The sequence below is a fragment of the Cyphomyrmex costatus genome, unplaced genomic scaffold, assembly GCF_001594065.2.
Source record: "Cyphomyrmex costatus isolate MS0001 unplaced genomic scaffold, Ccosl1.0 scaffold302, whole genome shotgun sequence".
Taxonomy (NCBI): domain Eukaryota; kingdom Metazoa; phylum Arthropoda; class Insecta; order Hymenoptera; family Formicidae; genus Cyphomyrmex; species Cyphomyrmex costatus.
Genome location: NW_017277148.1, coordinates 1,206,952 through 1,228,196, shown reverse-complemented (window position 1 = coordinate 1,228,196; position 21,245 = coordinate 1,206,952). Strand labels below are relative to the sequence as shown.

General features: G+C 38.0%; 1 protein-coding gene across 1 annotated transcript in view; it reads left to right on the top strand.

The window, feature by feature from the left end:
* The first annotated feature begins 2,426 nt into the window (after positions 1-2,426).
* ss (aryl hydrocarbon receptor spineless) overlaps positions 2,427-21,245 on the top strand; it is a 196,433-nt gene continuing 177,614 nt past the window's right edge. The window contains exon 1 of the mRNA XM_018542076.1: positions 2,427-2,497. Coding sequence (XP_018397578.1) covers positions 2,442-2,497 — 56 coding nt within the window. The 5' untranslated portion in view covers positions 2,427-2,441. The remainder of the gene's footprint in view (positions 2,498-21,245) is intronic.

Genomic DNA, 21,245 nt, shown 5'->3' with positions numbered 1-21,245 from the left:
TTCTCAACATTCGTATCGATTCGTTACGATTTGGTGTTTGAGATTTCAAAAGACTGGTTCATTCGTGCTCTGTAACATAATTTAATAACATAATGTAATATATTACATAATCATGATTATTGTACATTTATTTCTATTTTGTGAAAAACTATTTCGTCTTTTCTCACTTGAGAATATCATCTTTTGAATAAACTATACAGTACGTCCGTGTGATAGAAAAATATCCATACTTCCGGACTTGTCCCAGGAATAGTGAAATATCTCGCGCGTTTCTATCAATGCGTTTCCGCGAACAGATAGGCGCTACGTACTACAGGTTCGCGGCCACGTAAGGAGGAGGACGCGAACGCGGAGGAAGAAGGAAAAGCACACAGCCGGGAGTAGGTGGAATCTCGAGGCGCGCGGCGATGGTATCGTTCCATCGGTGGTTCCGCGGTGGTTAGGCCGGTAGCGCCATGCTGGCACCACGATTGGTCTCTTCGGCTTATACGTAGGCGTGGCGAGCGTTGCGGGTGGGAGTCAGAGTGGTGACCCTGCTTCACGGCGGATAGAAACCGGCGGCCGGTCTCCTGGTCGACCCATGGAGGGTTACTCCTCTGCTGGGCCCACCACCACTGGCCTGCGCCTCCACTCTCCGCGATCTATGCCACGCTCTCCTGACTTATGCTACGCCCGGCACAGGCCCGCCAGTATACGATACGCTTCTACGAAGCGAGCACCGCATCGTACGCGCTCACTCCGCGAACCTGCCAGCGCACGAGGGTTCCGCCACCAACCTCTACCAATTAGACCTCGCGCTCGCGCTACTGCTCCTCAGCATCGTCCCGAGCGTATTAGTGCGGATAGATTCCAGACCTCCAGGTCTTGGACGATTCGGCGAAGGGGATCGTTTCATTTGGCGATTTTCATTAATCAGTTCCGACGGATCGCAAGGGTGAAGGAAGAGCGAGGATGGTAGGGGGAAGAGATGGCTTTCTCCTTCCTGTTCGAGACAGATAAGGGAGGGACTGTGACACCGATCGGGTGGCGGGAGGGGGGACCAGTGAGGACACGCAAGTCAATTTTCGCGTACGTGTGACACGATCGGATTGAGAAGTCTATATAGTGATAAGCGTCTCGCGTCGGTTGACCAACTGGATATTCCAAGTGTTCTGATGGGCAGATGATATACCGAGATATATCGCGTCGTATGACCGTCACGCAAGCGAATGATAGTAATATTGAGTGATACGCCTAAAAGGTGCTGGCGCTCGTCGGGATAGTGAGAGTGAGATTTACGTGTATCTGCAGTGAGGATTAGATAACGGCGATAGGGGGTGAATCCCTTGTTTCCATTCCAGGCTAGAAATGGTAACAGCCATACGAATGGCACCAAGTGTCTTGAACGTTGCTGACGTTCTCCGTGCGATGTATCGTAAAGTTGACTCCAATTCTATCGGCTGGGAAAGTGAATGACTAGCGATTGCAATCTGATTGATGTCGCGCCGTGATTTTTCATGTGACAGTGAACTTGTTCCGTAGAGAATGCTGGCGGAAACATGTGCTCTGTGTACAGTGTATTGTGAATTTCACATTGTGAATGATACCGACGAGTCTTTGATCGAGAATTTTCTTAACGACGCTAGGCATGCATCACGACTTTTTATGAAATCTAGGGAACAAGAGTGCGAACCACCCGATGCGTACCCTTTGAAAGTCATCCGCTAAACTATTTCTCCCCCCCCCCCCCCCCTCCTACTATTACGATCCAATGACAGTTTGCTGTTCTTGATCGTCGGAGCTGCTAAATGTCCAATTGACGAGTGATAAGCTTAGAGAACCCGATCTCGATTCGTTATCGAAAGAATCCCGCGTCCGTAGGGGACACACGCTGGTGTCGCACGACTTCGCTCGAGAGGGCGAACTTGTGGCGGTAACAGCTGTCGCAGCTGCCGTGTCGTGATCGGTGGTGTCATCAGGAGCAAGTGCCCCGACGACGCCAGCAGCTGGTGGCAGCAGTGGCACCGACGGTGACAGAGGATGACGTAGCGTCGTCGCTAGAGGCAAGGGGCGTCACGGTCTGCACGGTGTACGCGCTGGACAGAACCGCCTCGGCGGGGCTGGGGGTGGTCGGGGGTGTCGGTGTCGGTGTCGGTGGTGGCGGCGGTGGCGGCGGCGTCGGCGGCGGCGGTATTGGTATCGGTGGCGGTGGCGGCGGCGGCGGCGGCGGCGGAAGCGGCAGCGGGGGCGGTGGTACACCGGGGATCGCCGGGATCTGTGGACCGCCGACCGCGTCCCTCGCGCCGACGGATTACGTGACGGCGGCATGCTATCCCCCGGGATCGCAACTCACCCTGACCGCCACTCACCCTCAGCCCCACGTCGTTGATCCCGCGATGACGCCTACCTCGGCGCCGGTGCCGACTCCGACATCGGCATCGGGCCCCAACAACCCCGTCGCCATGAGCCAGCTGGGGACCGTCTACGCCACCAAGAGACGGCGTCGGAACGGAAAGAGGTCGGTGCGAGAGTCCATTAAATCGATACGACAGACGGAACGAGAACGACTAATGTTATTTTGTGACTCGGAAGCGGAAAGAAGGTAGTGCTACTTGCGTGACATTCGCTCCTTTTTATCTCTGAGTCGTAAAACGATACAAGTCGTTCTCGTTTTAAATTATTCAGATGAAATGCGACGAGATCTGATTCATTTAGGAGGTGTGTTTGAGAATATCAAATTGACGTACTTAAACAAGGACTTTGAGTCCTGAAAAGGAATATTGGCATTAGAAATATAAAAATAGGAGATTAACAGAGAGAGATTTATGTTTCAAAGAGAGAGGACTTCTGAAAACCAATGAACACTACGGCAGTGAGTTTTGCTTACAAAAGAGAAGTAAACGTTTAATTAATGAATAAGGTGATGATGTTGCACATTCATCCTAATGTAATTAAGCATAGTAGGAAACAATTATTAACCAAGGAAGGAAAGAAATAAATACGAGCTCGTATAATGTAATTGAAAACAAGAAAAATGTTAGCATATAAAAATAAACTTTTACGCGTTAGAACAATATTTTTATATTACGATTAACTGTCTCACGACAAAAATTATAATTTTAATACAAAATATGATCGCGCGAAATTGTCGTCTCTCGCAAAAATCTCAAAGTTAATTCTCTAAGTGTGATTTAACATTCTATGATTTAATTGGCGGACGTTTTCCGCGCACTCAATTATTGAAGTGACTCAAAAAGCGGAATATGGGATTAGCTCTGAAAGGCTCCGAAGTATCGCAGTTCGAAACGCATACATAATTCACGCGTCTGAAGCCCGTGCTAATGGGGACGTAGACGTGTGTTCGCACGTAAAGTTGTGCGTTCGCTCGTAAAGTTAAGTCGATGACTGATTCACAGACATACCTCAGTATTCATTCAGTTAGACATTCTCGCATGAGTGGCTTGAGCACGCTTATACTTGATTTTGTATTAATTGATCGTACATGGTCTGTTATAGATTTTTACGAAATTATACTTTTATGAAAACATAATTGATTTTTTTTTATTACGGAACACTTGACACATCATATCTTTATTAATTAAATGTTATTTATTTAACAATATCAAATCTTATTTGGACCGTGAGCGTTTTTAATATACCGATGAGACTAAGCCGATCAAGCTGGATGAATTTATATACTACGATTATAAAGATCTAATTCCAATTTAATCATTTGTTCGACATACGCGCGTGTCAGTTTAGATTGTGCCCAAAATTATTATCTTTCATGGCTCATATAATAAATTTAATCGATTTAATAGATATTATATAATATTTCGAAGGTCTTCTTTTTTTGACTTTTCTTTAATCTCTTGTCTTTGAAAGTTTATTCGGCATATGAAAATGATGATCGCATTATGATTAAAATAATGCTTCTTTCGCGAAAGGAAATAACGTTCAGTACCATGAAGCAGTTTTCAAGGCGTAATAATAGATGCGCATCACAAAAGATCCGTCGTTACGTTCATAATGTTACGACTGATGACCGACGAAATTGCAGGTGCACGGGTCGCCAGAAAATGTTTCCTATGCATATGCGGCAAATTAGGTAGAAGTCAGAAGCTCGCAAACGATCATTGGTGATTTGTCAGACAAGATACGGTTATATATTAACAATGATGGGGCCGGAATAAGATGTACGGTCGCGTGTTTGTTTGTTCTGGAACACGTGTATCAGGCTATTTTTCCCGCACCAAATCGAACGTGCGATGCTCCTCCTTTGTGCTTTCTGTCTCACGCCAATTTAGTTTTTCTAGACGCAAACGGTTACACCACGATTATTCGAGGAAGCTTTAATGCAATGTAAGTTTCTGTCTGCTTATAGAGATACGTATACATTCGTGTTTGACGAAACATTCAACAATTATGTGTGTCATATTATTATTAGAAAGTATCCTATACAGTTCAATCTGAAAAAAAATGCAATTCATCTGTCAAAATATCAAGTTGCACGTCGTGTTGGTTTAACAACTACAGAATCTTAATGTATATATTACATTTAAAAAGTAATTTATGATTTTAAAAAAATATTTTTACACGATATTTTATTTTTTCATGTTGATGTAGTTGAGTTTGATAATTGATGCGTCCTAAAAGTTTTGTTACGTTTAATCAAGCTCGCGTGTGTTAATGGAATTAAGATTGGCAGCACTTGCATAGGAATGCGTAGTTCTGCCGTTCTTCTGCAGTTCAGTAGGTTGATTGCTTCAAAAAGAAGTGTGAGCAAATTGGCAAATAATTAGACGAGTAGGAACATTTAAACTTTCAAAATTTCGCTTTAAGAATACTTGTGTGTTATATACATTGAGTATCAATCTACAATTGATATTTCAAATAGTAGTACATAATGCTCTAATAGCAAACGTATTCTATTTTCTGCAAAATAATACGATTTCTCCGAATGGCACATTAAAAGATTAAAAAACTAAACGAACATTTTTTAAATAAAATAAATAATTAAAAGATTGCGGTTGCGCGCGCAAAATAACAAGTTAAAAAGAAATATTTAAAACGGATCTTGATGCTTAATAACTTTCTTGCATGAATTCGAACATTTTCCGGTTTTACCAAACTATGTATTGATTATTAGTGCTTTGAAATAACAGCCCTATACCAAAGCTGGAATACATAATATTACAAATTAAAGTAGCAAATAATGTAATAACACATGCAGATACTAATTTTTAAAACATCTTTAAACATATTGTAAAAAATTTATAAAAAGTAAATTTTCCATTACGTCATACTTAAAATTAACACGTGCCAATATAAACTTGCCGAAGAAATCGCAGCATCGGTTTAACTAAAAAGAGGAAAACAGGGGCATATTGCGTTAGTATCACATTGCTTTAGCAAATCGAGTGCCAGAGAATTTTTTCATCGCTTCGCCGAGCGAGAATGTGTGTCTCGCTCGGACGCTTGAGAAATTAAGGCAATTTGCACCAATCTGGTAAGCTCTTAATCCCCTCATGACGATCTCGCATGCTCCCAGGTGCTTCTCTTTCGCTCGCGAGCACGCGCGACCGCGTGCGTGAGTGCGTACACGCGCGTTGTGCGCGGGTGCGTGTGCGACGCGACTCGCGAGGGGTTGTACGGTGCGGTGCGCGTTCGATGCATCAAAAGGAGGATGCACCTATAGGGTAGTCGGCCGCTAAGCCGACAGAGATGGAGCGGCTCGGCTGATTGCGTAGAAGCGGAAGACTGAAATCTTACGAGCCGCGCAAGTCTCTCCTTCGAGCCGTGTTCTTCCGAACCGCGTCTTCCGCAACCTTGTTAACCTCGAAATGGATCGCGGTTGCAACGACGCGACGCATTGCAGACGCACTTCCAAATGCAGAGTACTTTGCTGACTTGCCGGCCACTCAAGGCGAACGTGTGCGAAGGCTAGCCACTGATACAACGTATACGGGGTAGCCCATTAACTTCAACCACTTGACGTCTTGTGTGCCCACTTAAATGTCTTCATAAAGTATCGCGAGGCAGGAGGCATGATTAATTTACTGAATTAATTTTTGAAGGCTGTCTCGGAACTTTTATTAATACGTCATACGTTTTCTTATTGAAAGAAGCTCCAACTTTTATTCCGCGTCCGGCGAGGAAGACTTCGTGAACTTTTGTAAATTTACAGAAAAGTAACGTGATGAATATTTCGCTTTTTAAACAAAATGTTCTTTAAAAGAATCAGAATATGAAAAAAAAAGAAAAAGTTTGTTTTGGAGTGTAAAGATATCGATATTGATATTTTTACTTTGATAGTAAGCGTAGCCGCGGAAAAATTTTTATGATAACTATACAAAGATCAAAATTAAATTTATATAATTACACATGCTTTACACATTTTTATACATTGCTCTCACTGTTGGTAATCAATAATATTTCGTTAATTTAACTGATATAATAAAGTTAAACAGTTTAACTCAAGAAATGTATTGACTTAAATTGTAAGTGCCTTAATCTGGACGTTGTTTACTTTGTGACTAAGCAATTCAATAATAGAAGAAGATTGATCTATATGTTGACATACGCATATGGAAGTTAAAAATACAGAATGTTATTCGACACAAGCCGACATAAAGGATTAGAGTTATCACTGCTCTTCTTTATAACAATAAAGTGCTTATTCGAATGTTTATTCAAGCAGGATACACGATATACTTGTACGATTACGACGACTGCGGAGCCCCGCAGGCTCAAGAAGCGTCAATTTCTCGACGTTGGAGACGATTTCCTTCCTCCCCCGTAGCTTCGAGATCAACGTGTCACGTTGAGTAATCGGTCGAACCCTTTTCCAGTTCACGTAGGTGCCTTCCACGGTGAGGAGCGTACCCCGTGATCGCGCCAAGAATCACGAACGGGCGTAATGGAGTTTTAAACGGTCGTTCGAGGCATACGGGCAACGATCGGCGATCTTCTTCTCATTCCTTTCCCTCGAGTCGTCTTTGATACGATACGCGAGCGAGGGGAAAGAGAGGAGCACGAACGGGGCTCTATGCCAGAAAATGCCCGCAGGCTTTCGGCCCGGTTCGTTCCCCTACGCTTCTTCGGTTGCTTTGGCTCCTCTAAGGGATCCCTCAACGAAGTCCTTCCCTCGGGCTCCGCCGGTCCTAGGCGAGTGTACCTCGGAAAGTATACGTAAGCACGCGTCTAGAGTGTGTCATTCTGTTAAATTCCATTGATACAACTTCGCGCGGGCAGTATATCGCTTCGTTTCGATCTCCGAATGTGCGAATGAATTATCAAAGGCCGCGACGATCGATAAAGCTGTTGTATATGTATAGCGCTATAGCTGTCGTATGTACGGTGAGACTTTAATGAATACACATTGAGAATATTTAGAGTCAGTTGTACACAATTTTAACTTTGTTGTGGCTCACGAGTGTCGCGCAATTTATTCAAACTTTTGTCCGCAAGCATTTTAAATTATGTGTATCACGTTGAAACTTATCTTTTCTTTAAAAATAATAATGTATTTTCACGTGTGACTGTTTGAATTATATATGTATATGAATTTGAAACAGTGAGAAAAAGATTTTATCAGAAGCGAATTCTTCATATTACACAGGAAGAATAATAGTCTCGCTGAAGTATCTAAAAATTTCGCTACAGATTTGAAAATAATTTATTGTTAAAATGTTAAAATATTGTAATTATATATACAGGATGTGTTCGAGCTGATAACCAAAGTGTCAAGAATTGTTTGCAACATTGCTCGGTGTACACGTTGAATTCAACAAAATTATTTTCAGATCTGTGTATTTAGTTGAACGTTCAAATATTTCAGCAAAATGCATTTCTTCTGTACGCAATATGCTAATCAATACGTCATGATATAAACCTCTACTATACTTGCCTTTTATTCTTAACTTGTTTCCTACTTGCCAATTACTTTCACTTTGAAAATCGCATCACAGACCTCTTCTTGACAGCTGTTTAACTCTAACAAGAAGTATCCAAGCGGAGAACCGTCGAACGTCGTATCATCCTCGTATACCTCGAGCACCGAAGGTCCTGTAAAATGTCCAGGCCGCGGGGTTTGTCAACGTCAAGGGAACGTTATCGCTAATGATCGGACGTGAACTTGCTGTCGAGTTTCCCCCAAAATTCTGTCGAGTTCGGGGAAGCGGATGAACGCAGCCGCGATGCTGCGCGTACAGTGCTCGCCGCGGCCTAATGACAGCAGCTTCTATAATTTGGAGTTTTTGAGCGAACAGCCAAATTACCGGCGCAGGGAGGGATTACTGTTATTACACGCGGCCGCGGACTCAGTCGAAACCTGATTATACTTCAGTCAAGTCTCTCTCTCCCGATCTTGACCCGTTCGTTCGACTGTCAGCTCTTCGCTCTCGTTCACCTCCACGGCACTTCTTCACAAGATAGACAGGCCTTCTCTCTCTTTTTCTCGCTCGCTCGCTCTCTCTCTCTCTCTCTCTCTCTGTCTCTCTCGTTCCACCATTCGCGCGATTCCACCTCCGAACGATCCTTTAACCACGCAAATCGCACTCCGCCACCCTACTCTCGTGATGCTCTCACTGAAAGCACGATCTAGTTGGTATCTCATCCATTAGCAGTTTCGAGATCTTTTCGCGCGACACCGGTAGCCGCGTAGAGATGCATACACGTTAGAGATTATTCTCTTTCATATAGACATTTATTATGTAGATGTCAAAATAGATTAAACAGATTTTATCAATGATGTAGGAATATACGAGTACCCACTTGCGTGTATATAAAATTATTTTTATAAATTATTTTTTAACTAGATATTATATTTTATTAGAATAACATTTAAAAACAGATTGTAAATATATGAAAAATTTGTTAAATCTTTTTTATTTTATATCACACACACACACAATAATAATTAAAACTTATATTTTCTTTCAAGATGTAATAAAAATTATTTAAAAAATTATTTTCAATTGTTATAGGCAATTTACTTGAAAAGTGGTTTTTGTTCCCAAATTAGCGTATTGATACAAACAAGAACATTAAGGAGTTAATATTTTGTGACAAATTCTTTACAGTGTTTTAAGATGCTTATCAACATCATTAAAATTGGCATCCAATGTAATTTCTAGTTTCACTTTATGATTGCGTTTCAAGTCCGAATTGATGTTTAGTGTATTTAATACAATGAAAAAATATATTTGCAAATTTGCATAGGTATGTATTATACTATATGGTTACTTTTACAACAAATTATAGAGTTTTTAGTAATTCTTTGTAAACAAAACTATTTACAAGGAATTACTGAAGATTTTTTTATTACAACGAGAAGACACGAGTTCCGGAAATTCTCAATGAGCATTATAAGTAACGCAAAGGCGCAGCAGGACCGTTCGAACTATAAAGGTCGATGATTTCTTGATGGATAGCTGCCGTCTCGTCCCGGGTTTCGGCTGATTAGTTCTTAAGTAATTGCCGCGCATCCTTACGGCCTTATAACGTGCGTTTATAGCCCTGTAATGAACCCGCTTCTAAGACCTTTGCTCCATTCAACCAGTCGAAGACTGTGGCCGAAGCCTCTGAGGCGTGCCAAGATTTTCGTTATACATTAAGCATCGCCGATACTCACAATATATGCCACATTTATTTACGCTATCGGCTAAATAGGATCACAAATTGATTTTATCATTAACGATGGTATGGCTCGGAGATACTTAACTGACGATCGATGAAAGACCATAATATACATTCAAGTGTTCTGAAAAGACAATTGTCTATACCGGAATATATAAATATTAAATTATAAGTTGTGTTTTTTCTTTCATTCGACGAGTTGCAAATTAATTTGGTATTTATAGATAACGCTGCATATAAATTTATGCGATATCATTTTTAGTCAGTCTGTTCTACAGAGTAGGTAAATGTAGGACTCAACTCGTAAAATTGAGCGTTTTTTTAATCGGACGTATTTTACATAAGTGTATGTTTCTCCCTGTTATAAATTTCGTTTATCAGCCTTAAAAATAGATTCGCCTTGGTTTCCCACATACCACCCGCAATATCACTCGCTGTGTTAAAGGAGGATATCGCTTACCTACTTTCTACATCGTAACGCGCACGCTGTAATTTAATAGACTTCCCTTATGTTAGTCAGCGCCGTGATGCGTTGCGGCCGTGTAGGTATAATATACGTATAGCGTTCGCGACAAGAGGATTATTGGTGGCGGGCATAACTCCCGTGTACAGCCACACCCAGCAGATTTAACACCTCGTATCCAATTATAAAGATGTCCCTTGTCGCACGTGTGATGGATGCTGCATTATGTATAGCCGTTGCTCCCGAAATGTCTTACGGTAATATAATGTCGATTGTCTATATAAGAACCGCCAATAAATAGAATTCTGGGTATTAATTTTATCAATACTTCACCATTCAAGATTTATTGTTTTTTAGATACGTGGAAAAATGACTTTGCTAAAGTATTTACAAATTTAACTAGATCTGCAAACAATTTTGTGTTGGACCATCAAAATAATTATATAGGACACTTTACGTTGATGCAAAATGATGACAATGCTGCAAAAAGCAAAATTTAATATTCTAGCAATTAATTTGAGCGCTCTATATCATTTATTTTTAGACCTATATTCACCTAAACTTTTAGATATTTGAGTAAAATCTTCCCGCGTAGGGGCATCACTTTACTAAAACCACTCTATTATCAAAACTGAAACATTAAAATTAATTAAAGCACGCCCTTTGAGTTTGCCCTGTACAATAAGATGTATAGGTTCCATATTTTGCATCTCATTAAAAACATTGTCAAAAGGAACTTTTTAATCTTGCCACATTGTTTCCACGCGTAAACATATTACCTCGATAATAATGCCATTTGTACGTCTTTATGATTGCATTCATCACGTTTATGCTTTGCTCTCTAGAGAGCGTTAAACAATCGACGATGCGCATCGTGCGCATTCTCCAGTCGCGGTTGGCGCTGCGTTGCTTTCGGTGTTCCAAGAGTGCTGAATGGGCCGCACAGCAAGGAATATCCCGTCCTCGCGTGGTTACGGCACTGAATAGAGCCATAACGAAGTGAAACGCGCAGGTGAATTTATGCCGCAGGAACGGAGGCGCCCGACGAGGAGACCAATAAGCGCCGAAACGCCTTCGAGCTTCGAGAGAGAGGAAGAGTATCTACGCCTCGGAGGTGAATTCTGAAGGGACAAGACGGATAAAAAGGACAGACGAAATGGCATACTTACAGAAAGAGAGAGAGGAGGAGAGGTGTCCAACCCGGAGCTTTCAAACTTCATAATCTCGAATGAGCAATTTCGACGTACGATAAGAAATTATACAGCTTCGTATTCGCAATGACAATTTTATTTACGTGTATGGTTTAATGAGAAATTTTTTCGCATTTTACGATCACGATCTGCCGATCTGAGAAACGAGCTACTGTCTTATCTTCTTGAGTGTATTGATATATGAAATCACAGCACGGCTGTCCAACGAATATCTCCATAGATTTACGAGGATTGTTTTTTTCATAAATCGATACGTGCATATTCTAGAAAAATTAATTAATTTTATAAATGTTAGTTTTACTGTTAAATGTTAGATCTTAATTTAAATACTTTAATTATATTAGTCGTAAAAAAAGTACAGAAAGGAACGAAGAGAAAGAAGTCAATACTTGGTGTGTTTAAAAAAAAAATCTTTACATCCAAGTTTTTTTTTTTCATTTTTGGAGTTAAAGAAATTCGAATTAAAAATTGTTTCTTAAATAAGTACCGATTTAAAAATTTGTCTCTTTGTTTCTTCCTATGTTTTCTCAAGTATAGAGACCAATTATATTGCACGACGACACAGTTAAAAACTTGAATATGGAACATCGTTATCGCGTATCGCTGTTTTTCATTGCGTTATGCCACCAACAACGCATGTGCTTCAATCTCTGTGTTGACTTCCTCCAACGAATTATACGAATTTCGTTACACTTTCTCAAATGGAATTTAAATTTCGCGTTATCGGGCGCGGCAATCAGTCGGGAAAGAATTTAAATATAAATAGTTGCGGGATGTATGTCGCTTTGCGTCTCGTTGATATTTCTCGGAGTACACCTCCGTCGCACCATTACCCTTTCAAATGTAACATTGGTAAGGCGTTTCGCGATGAAGGCGATTACGAGTTTTCCCAGCCATTAAAAACTATAGAATCCCCCGTTTCAGAAAGCAAAAGTAACGATAGTATCATCGCATACCTAATTCATCTCATTTGTTACTTATTGTACGCATTTGTCATTTGCCAAATATCTTAATTTTGTTTTATAATGCAGTCACTTTTTTTTTTATCTCGCCCCCTGATTCAGCATACCTTTGCATTTATATTTGAAATAGACGAATTTCATTTCAATTTTTTGAAAAAGTTTCTCAGACTACAAGCACGTTTAAAAGAAGTTATAAAGATATGTTTCTTGGACATGCCTGTTTTGTTGGGGTTTCCCATTGAGATATTTATTCGTATATTATAAAAATCTAATTTTATCGAAATCGGCATCGCGATTCTAAGCTCGATTATTTGACATAATTGAGCTATTAAAACTCATCGTAGCGAAAAATCATCTTGTCGACACAATCAGATATTTCGAGGTGGAATTCGAGACTCCGTTTCGCAAGAAGCGGCCCTGGCACTGGTCGGTAACGATGTATCTCATTCAGAGCTTCGGGCCCGACTCGGGCCTGGGGCCCAGCCGGTCCGGTAAGGCGCTGTGTGTTTAACTATTCAATAATTCATCCCGCCATTCATCACCAGCCGAGTGTAAAATTTATCTTATTTTTATGTATTGGCCCCCTCCAGTTCGCGGCACCCATGCATCAACCTCTTATTAGCCGCGATTTGTTTGGCGCGCGCGGCATCCAAATCCCATTGTGCCTATTTGTCGAGTCGCGCGCGAACACGTTCCTGGCCCGTTGATGTGGGCCCCGAGACCCGAATTGTTCTCTTTTTCTCGGAAATTTGTGCACCGGAATAAAAAATAGGAACGAGCATTGGCATGAGTCCGAATACGTTGACTTTTCGCTTGTCTCTATTATAGTATTCGCCGAATTAAAAGATGCACGAGCGATAGATTGAAAAGCATTCAAAACTTCGATGCAGTTTTGTGATATCAATAAAAATTAGTGATTACGAATAATTGGTTCTCAATTATTAATTTTTTCTATATTGCAAGTTTTTAAATAATAAAAGTGTTTCTGTTTCGATGAAATATTGATCAAAATATATATATATCTCTTTGATTGTCTTACAATAATCTTATTTTAAACTAATACAATTTTTATGTATTATATATTATTATAATATTTAATACATATAATTGTATGTACGTATATTATATATGTTATATCATGTTTTTTTGTAAAATCTCAGAAAATGTGGAAGAATTGCTTGTCCTATATACAAAATATAGAGTACATTATCTATTTATATATATGAATTTTATTCTTATAGTAATATATTAGCGAATAAATATACATGTATAACCGGCATATAAAAAAATGTTATCAGAGATCGTGAGAATGTACTCCGGAACGTGGGATTCAAATATTTGGCGTAGAAGGGAACTAGAACTTCTAAGTTTAGATTGTAAATTTCCGAGGCGGCATCATTATGCGTAATTTATGTTGTGTCCTTCTTCACAAATGACGAATAAGACATAACCGCGTTATTGTACGTTTTTCGCTGATAACCACGCTAGCTATTACCAAATGACTAATTCGTTATGGAAGAGCAACAATAATGTGATTTAAATTGCTAATGGCTTGGACAAGCTTTGGTATTCACTCCAGCAAGAATTTGTTCTGTATTCTTAAGATAGAAAGGAATTTTTGAGATCTTATTTTAGATCCTTTTTTTTCAACAATTGTTAATTGGACTTTATTTAGAACAAATTTATTCTGTATCTTTCTTCTAAATTTATCTTAAAATCTTATTGTCAAGTTTTATTGCTGATGATTAGAAACTTACAAGTAGAAAAAAGTCAATCATTTTGAATGTGTCACAAAGTTTATCGTTGAGAAAGTATACTTATACCAGATAATTTTCAGATATATCTATCTACCAAGTTAAATTTCTGTTTTTATCTTATATCGGATATTATTGTAACATTCAGTTCACAAGACTTTCACGCAAAGACTGATTTCGCTGCTGATTCGTCTCGTTCGTTCAGTGAAGGTTTTTATTCGAACCATTTCGCGGAGCGTCGCTTTTTATTACTTGCCGAAGGTCGATAATTAACGGCAATCGTTTCGCGGCAATTTAGTCATTTATTCGTTACACGAAGAAGACGCCGGTGTATGACACCGGCGCGGCGGCCCGGCTCGGCCGTTCGGTTCTCTAGCGTAGCGAGCACTTCCGGTGCCAGGCAGAGGTGGATATTCTCATTGTCATTACGTCACCAGAGGCTGTCATTTGGTTTTTCAAGCGTCCGTTTTTCTCACCGCGAGAATAGAGGGCTTGATGATCGTAATTACACATGGCTAGCCTCGGAGAAGGATAGGCGGATTAAAGCTGCAGCGTGTGCGTGTGTACGATTTCCCTTCGAAAAACATGGCTGATTGAACCCTGAAAACAATGAAACCATTTCACGAATTAGCGATGCATTTAATATTGCTGAGACTTTGCCAACATTAAGAGCGATAGGATTAAACAAGGTACAATCAATCAATTTATCCAAAATTGTTGTTTACTTGTGACACTGTAAATTTTTAATCTAACACGATTTATAGATGTGAAAATATTATTAAAATACGAACAACATAAAGTTAAATAGTTTATATAAAATTAAAACAATGTAAAATATTATTTTAGGATAAGGAAATTAATATTACTTAAACGTCGACAAATTAAAATGTGTGTGACGACAATTAACATTAAATTATTTACTGCAGGGAACAATGTCAATTTAATCAGACATAAATTATACTAATAGATATGTGGCAATCGAAGGATAAAAAAAGTGACATTTCAAAATATTTACAGAAAATTAAAATTACGTTAAGTATTTTTTTTATATTCTTACTATTTATTCATAAAGTGAATTTATTCATAATTCGTAAATTGATTCCGCACATGAATGCATCTTGCTAATTAGGTAGTCCTGTCATTAGTTCAAGTACCACCGCTGCCTTTCTTTCGTGACAGAATTCACTCCCCGTGTCGTACTCTGTATACCTGATGGTTGGCGTATCCTGAATTCGCCTTCCTATTAGGGTGTGGCTTACTCCCCGGGCACAACGAAATTGGTGCTGGTGCCAGTTCTTTTGCAAGGTTTAACAAAATTAACGTATGGCATTTTTTTTTTGCTCTCAAAGTTCTTATAAATATTAATTTTCCAAAAATTTGAGTCTGATTTCAGGATATTAGATTAAATGTTGTATTATTATCTAAAATAATACTTTAATGGAATTTTTATCACTATTTTTTAGTACTTAATAAACGCAAAAAATAACTGAAATTAATTGTAGGAAGCGGATAAGTTATGACGAATAGATGATATATACATTATATATATATACAATATATATATATATTTAAAATTCACAGATTTCTTTATATCAATTAATTTAGTCTACTCAGAAGTTTTGATTAAATTATTACGCTTTTATAAGTTCTATAGACATGCGTTTGTCTATCATTAAATTTATAGTTTCTTACCCCTTCTTACAAATCTATTAAAAATCACGTGAGAATTTGCTATAAGAAAATGACGGACCTAAGTAACGGGACCTGCGTGAACTCGACATATGTCAACACTGACGACTCTATAACATCATTCCTGAAATAAAAGTTGTTAGAAATAGTTAGTTTCTGTCTTCGCGTTTATAATGCGTTTATACGTGTAATATTTTGCAATAAGGTTGCAAGAAATACTAACTTCTTTAGTGTGCAATATCATTTGTATTTAAATACGGACATAAGTTTAAATTAAACTGTTAGCGCAAGATTATACTTCCTTCTTGGATTAATTATTAAACAATCTCTAGTTTAAATTAATTTGTATTTTGATACTTTTAACAATATAATTGCATTTCTGAAAATATAGTGAAATGTACTCCAATAGGATGGACTTTGTTTCACGACATTGCGATTGAAGCTATCAGGGAGACTTCCGTTTCGTTCCGATGCGACGAATGCAACGCGTCCCGGACAAGTCACGGTAACCGACGGTTAGTTCGTCGTCGCCACGCTGCATCCCTTCATTTCGCCATCCGCTCGTTTCGGTAGAATTTGCATTTCAGAAACGCAAGATTGGGCGGTAGAAAGATAGAGCTAATGCTCACGGGGCGGCGCGCCGCGCCGTGTAAATACAGGGTAACTCGGACCCCCTTTTCGACTTCACATCATCTTCCGTTGTAGCGCGGTTTTACGTCAAGCTTTCTGTTTTTAGCGTAAAAAAGAGGCTACTGGGGAACCTTGAAACACGGGGTTGCACCGAACGACGCTATTTTAGGCAATTTGACCCTTCTATTTTTTTTTTCAAGATAAAAGAATGAAGGTTAACTGGTTAAATCTTGTACCATCAGTCATTTTCATTCCGCAAATGAAAGTAGTTACGATACTACTATCGACTCTTGTGGTTATTCTACAATGTATACTCTTTATTTCCTGTTTCTTGCTTTTTATCTCTTACTTTTTTTTCCTCTTTGTGATCGTTTTATCGACAATTGTATTTCTTGCTAGGTGTTTCCTGTTTCTTCCAAAGTTCGTTAACTTTTATCTCGGGCGACAGTAAACGAAAGACGGAATAAGAAGCAAAAAGTAAGAAACGGGAAACAAAAAGCACATTGTAGAATAAGCTTTAGAAAAAGTGGCAAAAAATAATTCTTTTGTATTCAATATTTATACAAAATAAATACGTATTATATATTTATTTCAAGGAAAGAATTTATTAATTTTCAACATTGTGTAGAAATTAGGATAATTTGATGTTTCCGTTTGTAACTTTTCTTTTATTTCCTAAATAAAATACGATAAAGTGGACAATTCGTCTCGAATATGATGCATTGCATAAGTTTAATAATGACAGATAATTTTATAAATTGACGTTGAAAAAAATTGTGTAATTAAGATGCAATTAAATTTCTCGTCATACTTTAATCCCCTCTCACCATTATTAGGTTCCCTCCTCAGTCCTTTAATTCTTTGATTCAGTGAAAGTACATTTGCGTAAGAAATTCTACGCCGTACATGATCAATCACAGCGAAAAGTATAGTCGATCGTTTTTCATCGTTGTTAATTGTCAGCAATGCAAAACATGATGTTTGCTAATCACTACTACGATGTTGGACATTTTTTTTTCGAAGAACTTATAGTTACTTTTATAATAATCATAGTAAATTAAAATTCAATACAATGATTGATTATCTCATATATTTCATGCGTATCGACGAATTATATGAATATATAACATCGCGTGTTTCTAAAGGACGCTTTGACTATCATATTCTACGCGTCGAAACGTGTAGCTTTATTTTTTAGCGAAGGAAGCGTGTAATGTATAAGCTAACTAGTATAGCCGCGAGGATTCCGACTGATGTAATTTGTTTTCCGTAACGTATAATGACGTAAATGCCTCCTATAATCTATTTGCGCTGATACATGACATACGTTCCGTAATCGATATACGATGCATACATATCTTAATAGTTTAATGTATAATCGTATTTCTCTCTCGTAGAGTTTATAATCTTAAATAACACAAATTTTAATTTGTCTTTGTATCTAATCGATTACAAAACACTTAATGTAAAATATACTAATTTATGTCAAAATGTAATAAATATGAACCTGTAAAGTAGAAATATGTCAATACACATATGTTTATAAAGATTTGCACAGAAAAGACGATTTGCTGAAAGATTTAAAATTTGAATTTTAGAGAGAGAGAGAGAGAGAGAGAGAGAGAGAGATCTGAGAATAATTTTATTGGAAACTCAAACATAATTATTTTAATGCTCCAGTAAAATTATTTTTTCAGATCTGAATTCAGTAAAATTTTAGATCTTTTCGCAAAATATTAGTTCTTCCCATGTGTGTTTGAGGATAATTCACGCGTTTGTTCAAAAGTAAGAAACTAATTCTATCAAATTGTCGAACGAGCGACATCCTCGTGCAAAGTTAATTACTATTACCACACGGTAGTTGCGTGTACGATATCTTTTGCAACGCGCATTGCACCTCTATTATTCTCTCAACTGGTATTATTACAGACTGACTTACGATTGGAGCGAATAGCTTTCGATTCACGTACAAAAATTATCTCAGAGTCTATACTACGAGCCGAATTCTTGTCCGTGCAATTAACTTTCAGGATCATACTTGGAATCGTGTTACGTCGCGAATGGGTAGCAATTAAAAAACTGTCGGAATGTGTCCAGATTTAAAGACATTCAATTGAAGGTATAATAATAGTGATCGTATACAGATAATTCTTGCTTCGTATTTAACGAACCCGTATTTACTGAATGTTCTGTTAGACAAAACTAGCATAAAGGAATACATACGCGTTAATTATAGTGCAGAAAGACATGTTACATTAATAAGTCTCATTATTTAATATTCTTGTTAATCTTCGAGTAATATTTAATGTTTAATTGATGAAGTTTATAACGGTATTTTAATGTTTCATGAATATTTCTGACATGACCAAAAATTTTTAATTTTTTAATTTGAAAATATTTTTAATTTTTTAACTTTGGTATCTTTTTATTGTTTATTTTTGGAAACCTAAATGAACGCAGTAACGATTATTGCAAAATGGCAACTGACAGCACACTGAATGGAAAAATATTACAAGGAGGCGTGGCCGTAAAAAAATTATACGGCTATGATGTGCATTTAGAGGCAAGTGGCGTAAAATAATCCCGCCTAGTGTATTGCAGCATCCTTGCTAACTTACATTAGATGCACATTTCGCACCACTTACTGACAGTTACAGTTTTGCGCAGTTACAGATCGAGTTCTTTGCCTGACGTTTAATTAGTTAACGTTCCGCGAGGAGCTGTGGAATGAACGCTCTCGCATAACATAAAAACACGAGGAAACGCAATAACATACCGCATTGCTCAGATCGAATTATCGAAGTCCGAGATAAAAAATATAGCTTGAAAAAAATGGCATTATTACTTGGACTTTTGCGAAATAAATAAAATGAAATAATTAAATAATAATCTCGGTTAGAGAGATAAAATGTGTTTTAATTGCAAATTTTTTATGCAATTTTTTTAAAAAATATTCTGAAGAACAGTAGGATTTTCAAGATAAAATACGTTACGAACGTAGTAAAGTTTTTTTTTTATATAAAAGCGTGTATAAAATTACAAGGTTTACCAACGTGTTTCAGAAACACTGTTTCTCGAAAGGAAGCGTTCGAATTGCACACTGGGAGAATCGAGTCATATTCAATGACAGATTTGTAGGCTGTTTCGCCGGCCGTTTTACTCGCGTTTAGCGAATGACGGTGGAAATACAGTACGGCGAATTGGTCGGTGGCTATACGTCTAGATCAGGCGTTCGCGTTAGGTACGTAAATATAGATCGTTCCCGTCTCGAAGCTTCGACTTGTCTCACCAAGTACTCACCACCGCGCGTTCGACCACCTCTTTCTATAGCGATACTAGTGGCTACTACTATCTTGATACCCCTCCGCGCCGATCACGAGCGTATCATTACCCCGCCTAGTGGCTAGCTCGGCAGATTACACGTCTGCGAGCCGAGTTTGGCTCAAGCTGACCCGACCTAACACGAATTTGTAACAACGATTGCGCCGGGATTTGCATGTTACCGGGCGGCATCGGTCATTTCAGAGAAGAGAGAAAAGAAATAAAAATATATTATTTTTGGGGGGTAACAATAGCAATGGCGCGTATCAACTATATACGGTGAAGAATCTTCATTATAAAAATCCATATACGCAGCAATCTTCCAAAACTTAAAATTTTATAATGTACTACAAAAATACATGGGAAGAACGATTTTGCTGAAGTATTTAAAAAGTTAGTGAGATAATGGATTTGTAAATAATTTTGTTGGATTATTAAAATAATTATGTAGGACGATCTCTGGTTGCTTTTACGCAGCATTGTTCATCATGCTTCATCTAAAAGATAGATATCTATTTCAGCAAAATCGTTTTTCCATGTGGGGGAGAAAACTTTGTGAAGAATAGCTGTTTATTCTATACACAAGTGATCAATACTTTATTATCATCCATATTACATTTGTTAGTGACAATTAACATTTGATTCAAGATAAAAAAATCTTCGCAATATACTAAATTAATTTATTAGAAGTGGTGACAATTTGGTTGCGGCTGTTGAGGACTTTGTAAAGTCGAAACTTTTCCGTATACCGGTGTTATTATTATAATAGATTTATATATATATATATATATATATATCTAACAACTAGTATGGCTCAATTTGTTCTTGACCTGGGAGGTTTATTAAGTTTAATTTGATAAAAAAATGTATTTCTTTATATTTTTATACAGTTAGATACACTATCGTATATTTTTACTTGTGCAGATAAATGTTTTGACGTATTGATTGGTTGCTGTTGTATTTTTCTTTTGTATAGGAAGTATAATAAAATAATTTTGATCATTAGCCGTTCACTTTACTTTTTCGCGTAATTGGGTTAAAATAAATCGCATCGAAGTGGCAGTGACTCTCCTCGAATGCCTGCCGGAAGCGGTGCCGTTCGCTCATGTCCCACCTGCCAGTACTTGCGGGCATAAAATTATGCTAATTAAACATATCGAGCAACAAAACAGCGCTGTGCTGTCTTATATTCATCTGGGCGTTGTCGAAGACTGTCGTTAAATATTTTTGGCAAAAATGTAAAGCGATGCAAAAATTCGCGGAATCTCTGTATAGAACGATTAAGTACATTTTTCTGTTAATCGTCTCCTTAAAATATTTTCCATTAAAAACGTATTAAATTTAGATGTCATATGTTACAAGAAAATCAAAAGACAGTATTATGAGAAATTTTTATTATACGATGTATAACATGTCCAAAACGTTCAGTTCTATGTGCAATAATTGAATAAAAATGAGCATCGAAGAGACGAGTTAACGTGCTCTAATTAGCGGAATTATGATCATATCGTCCGTGAGAGCAGATCGTTGTCATAATTGTTTAATGAAATCTGAAATTAGATATTTATTGCACATTATTCATAAAACGCATCATCCT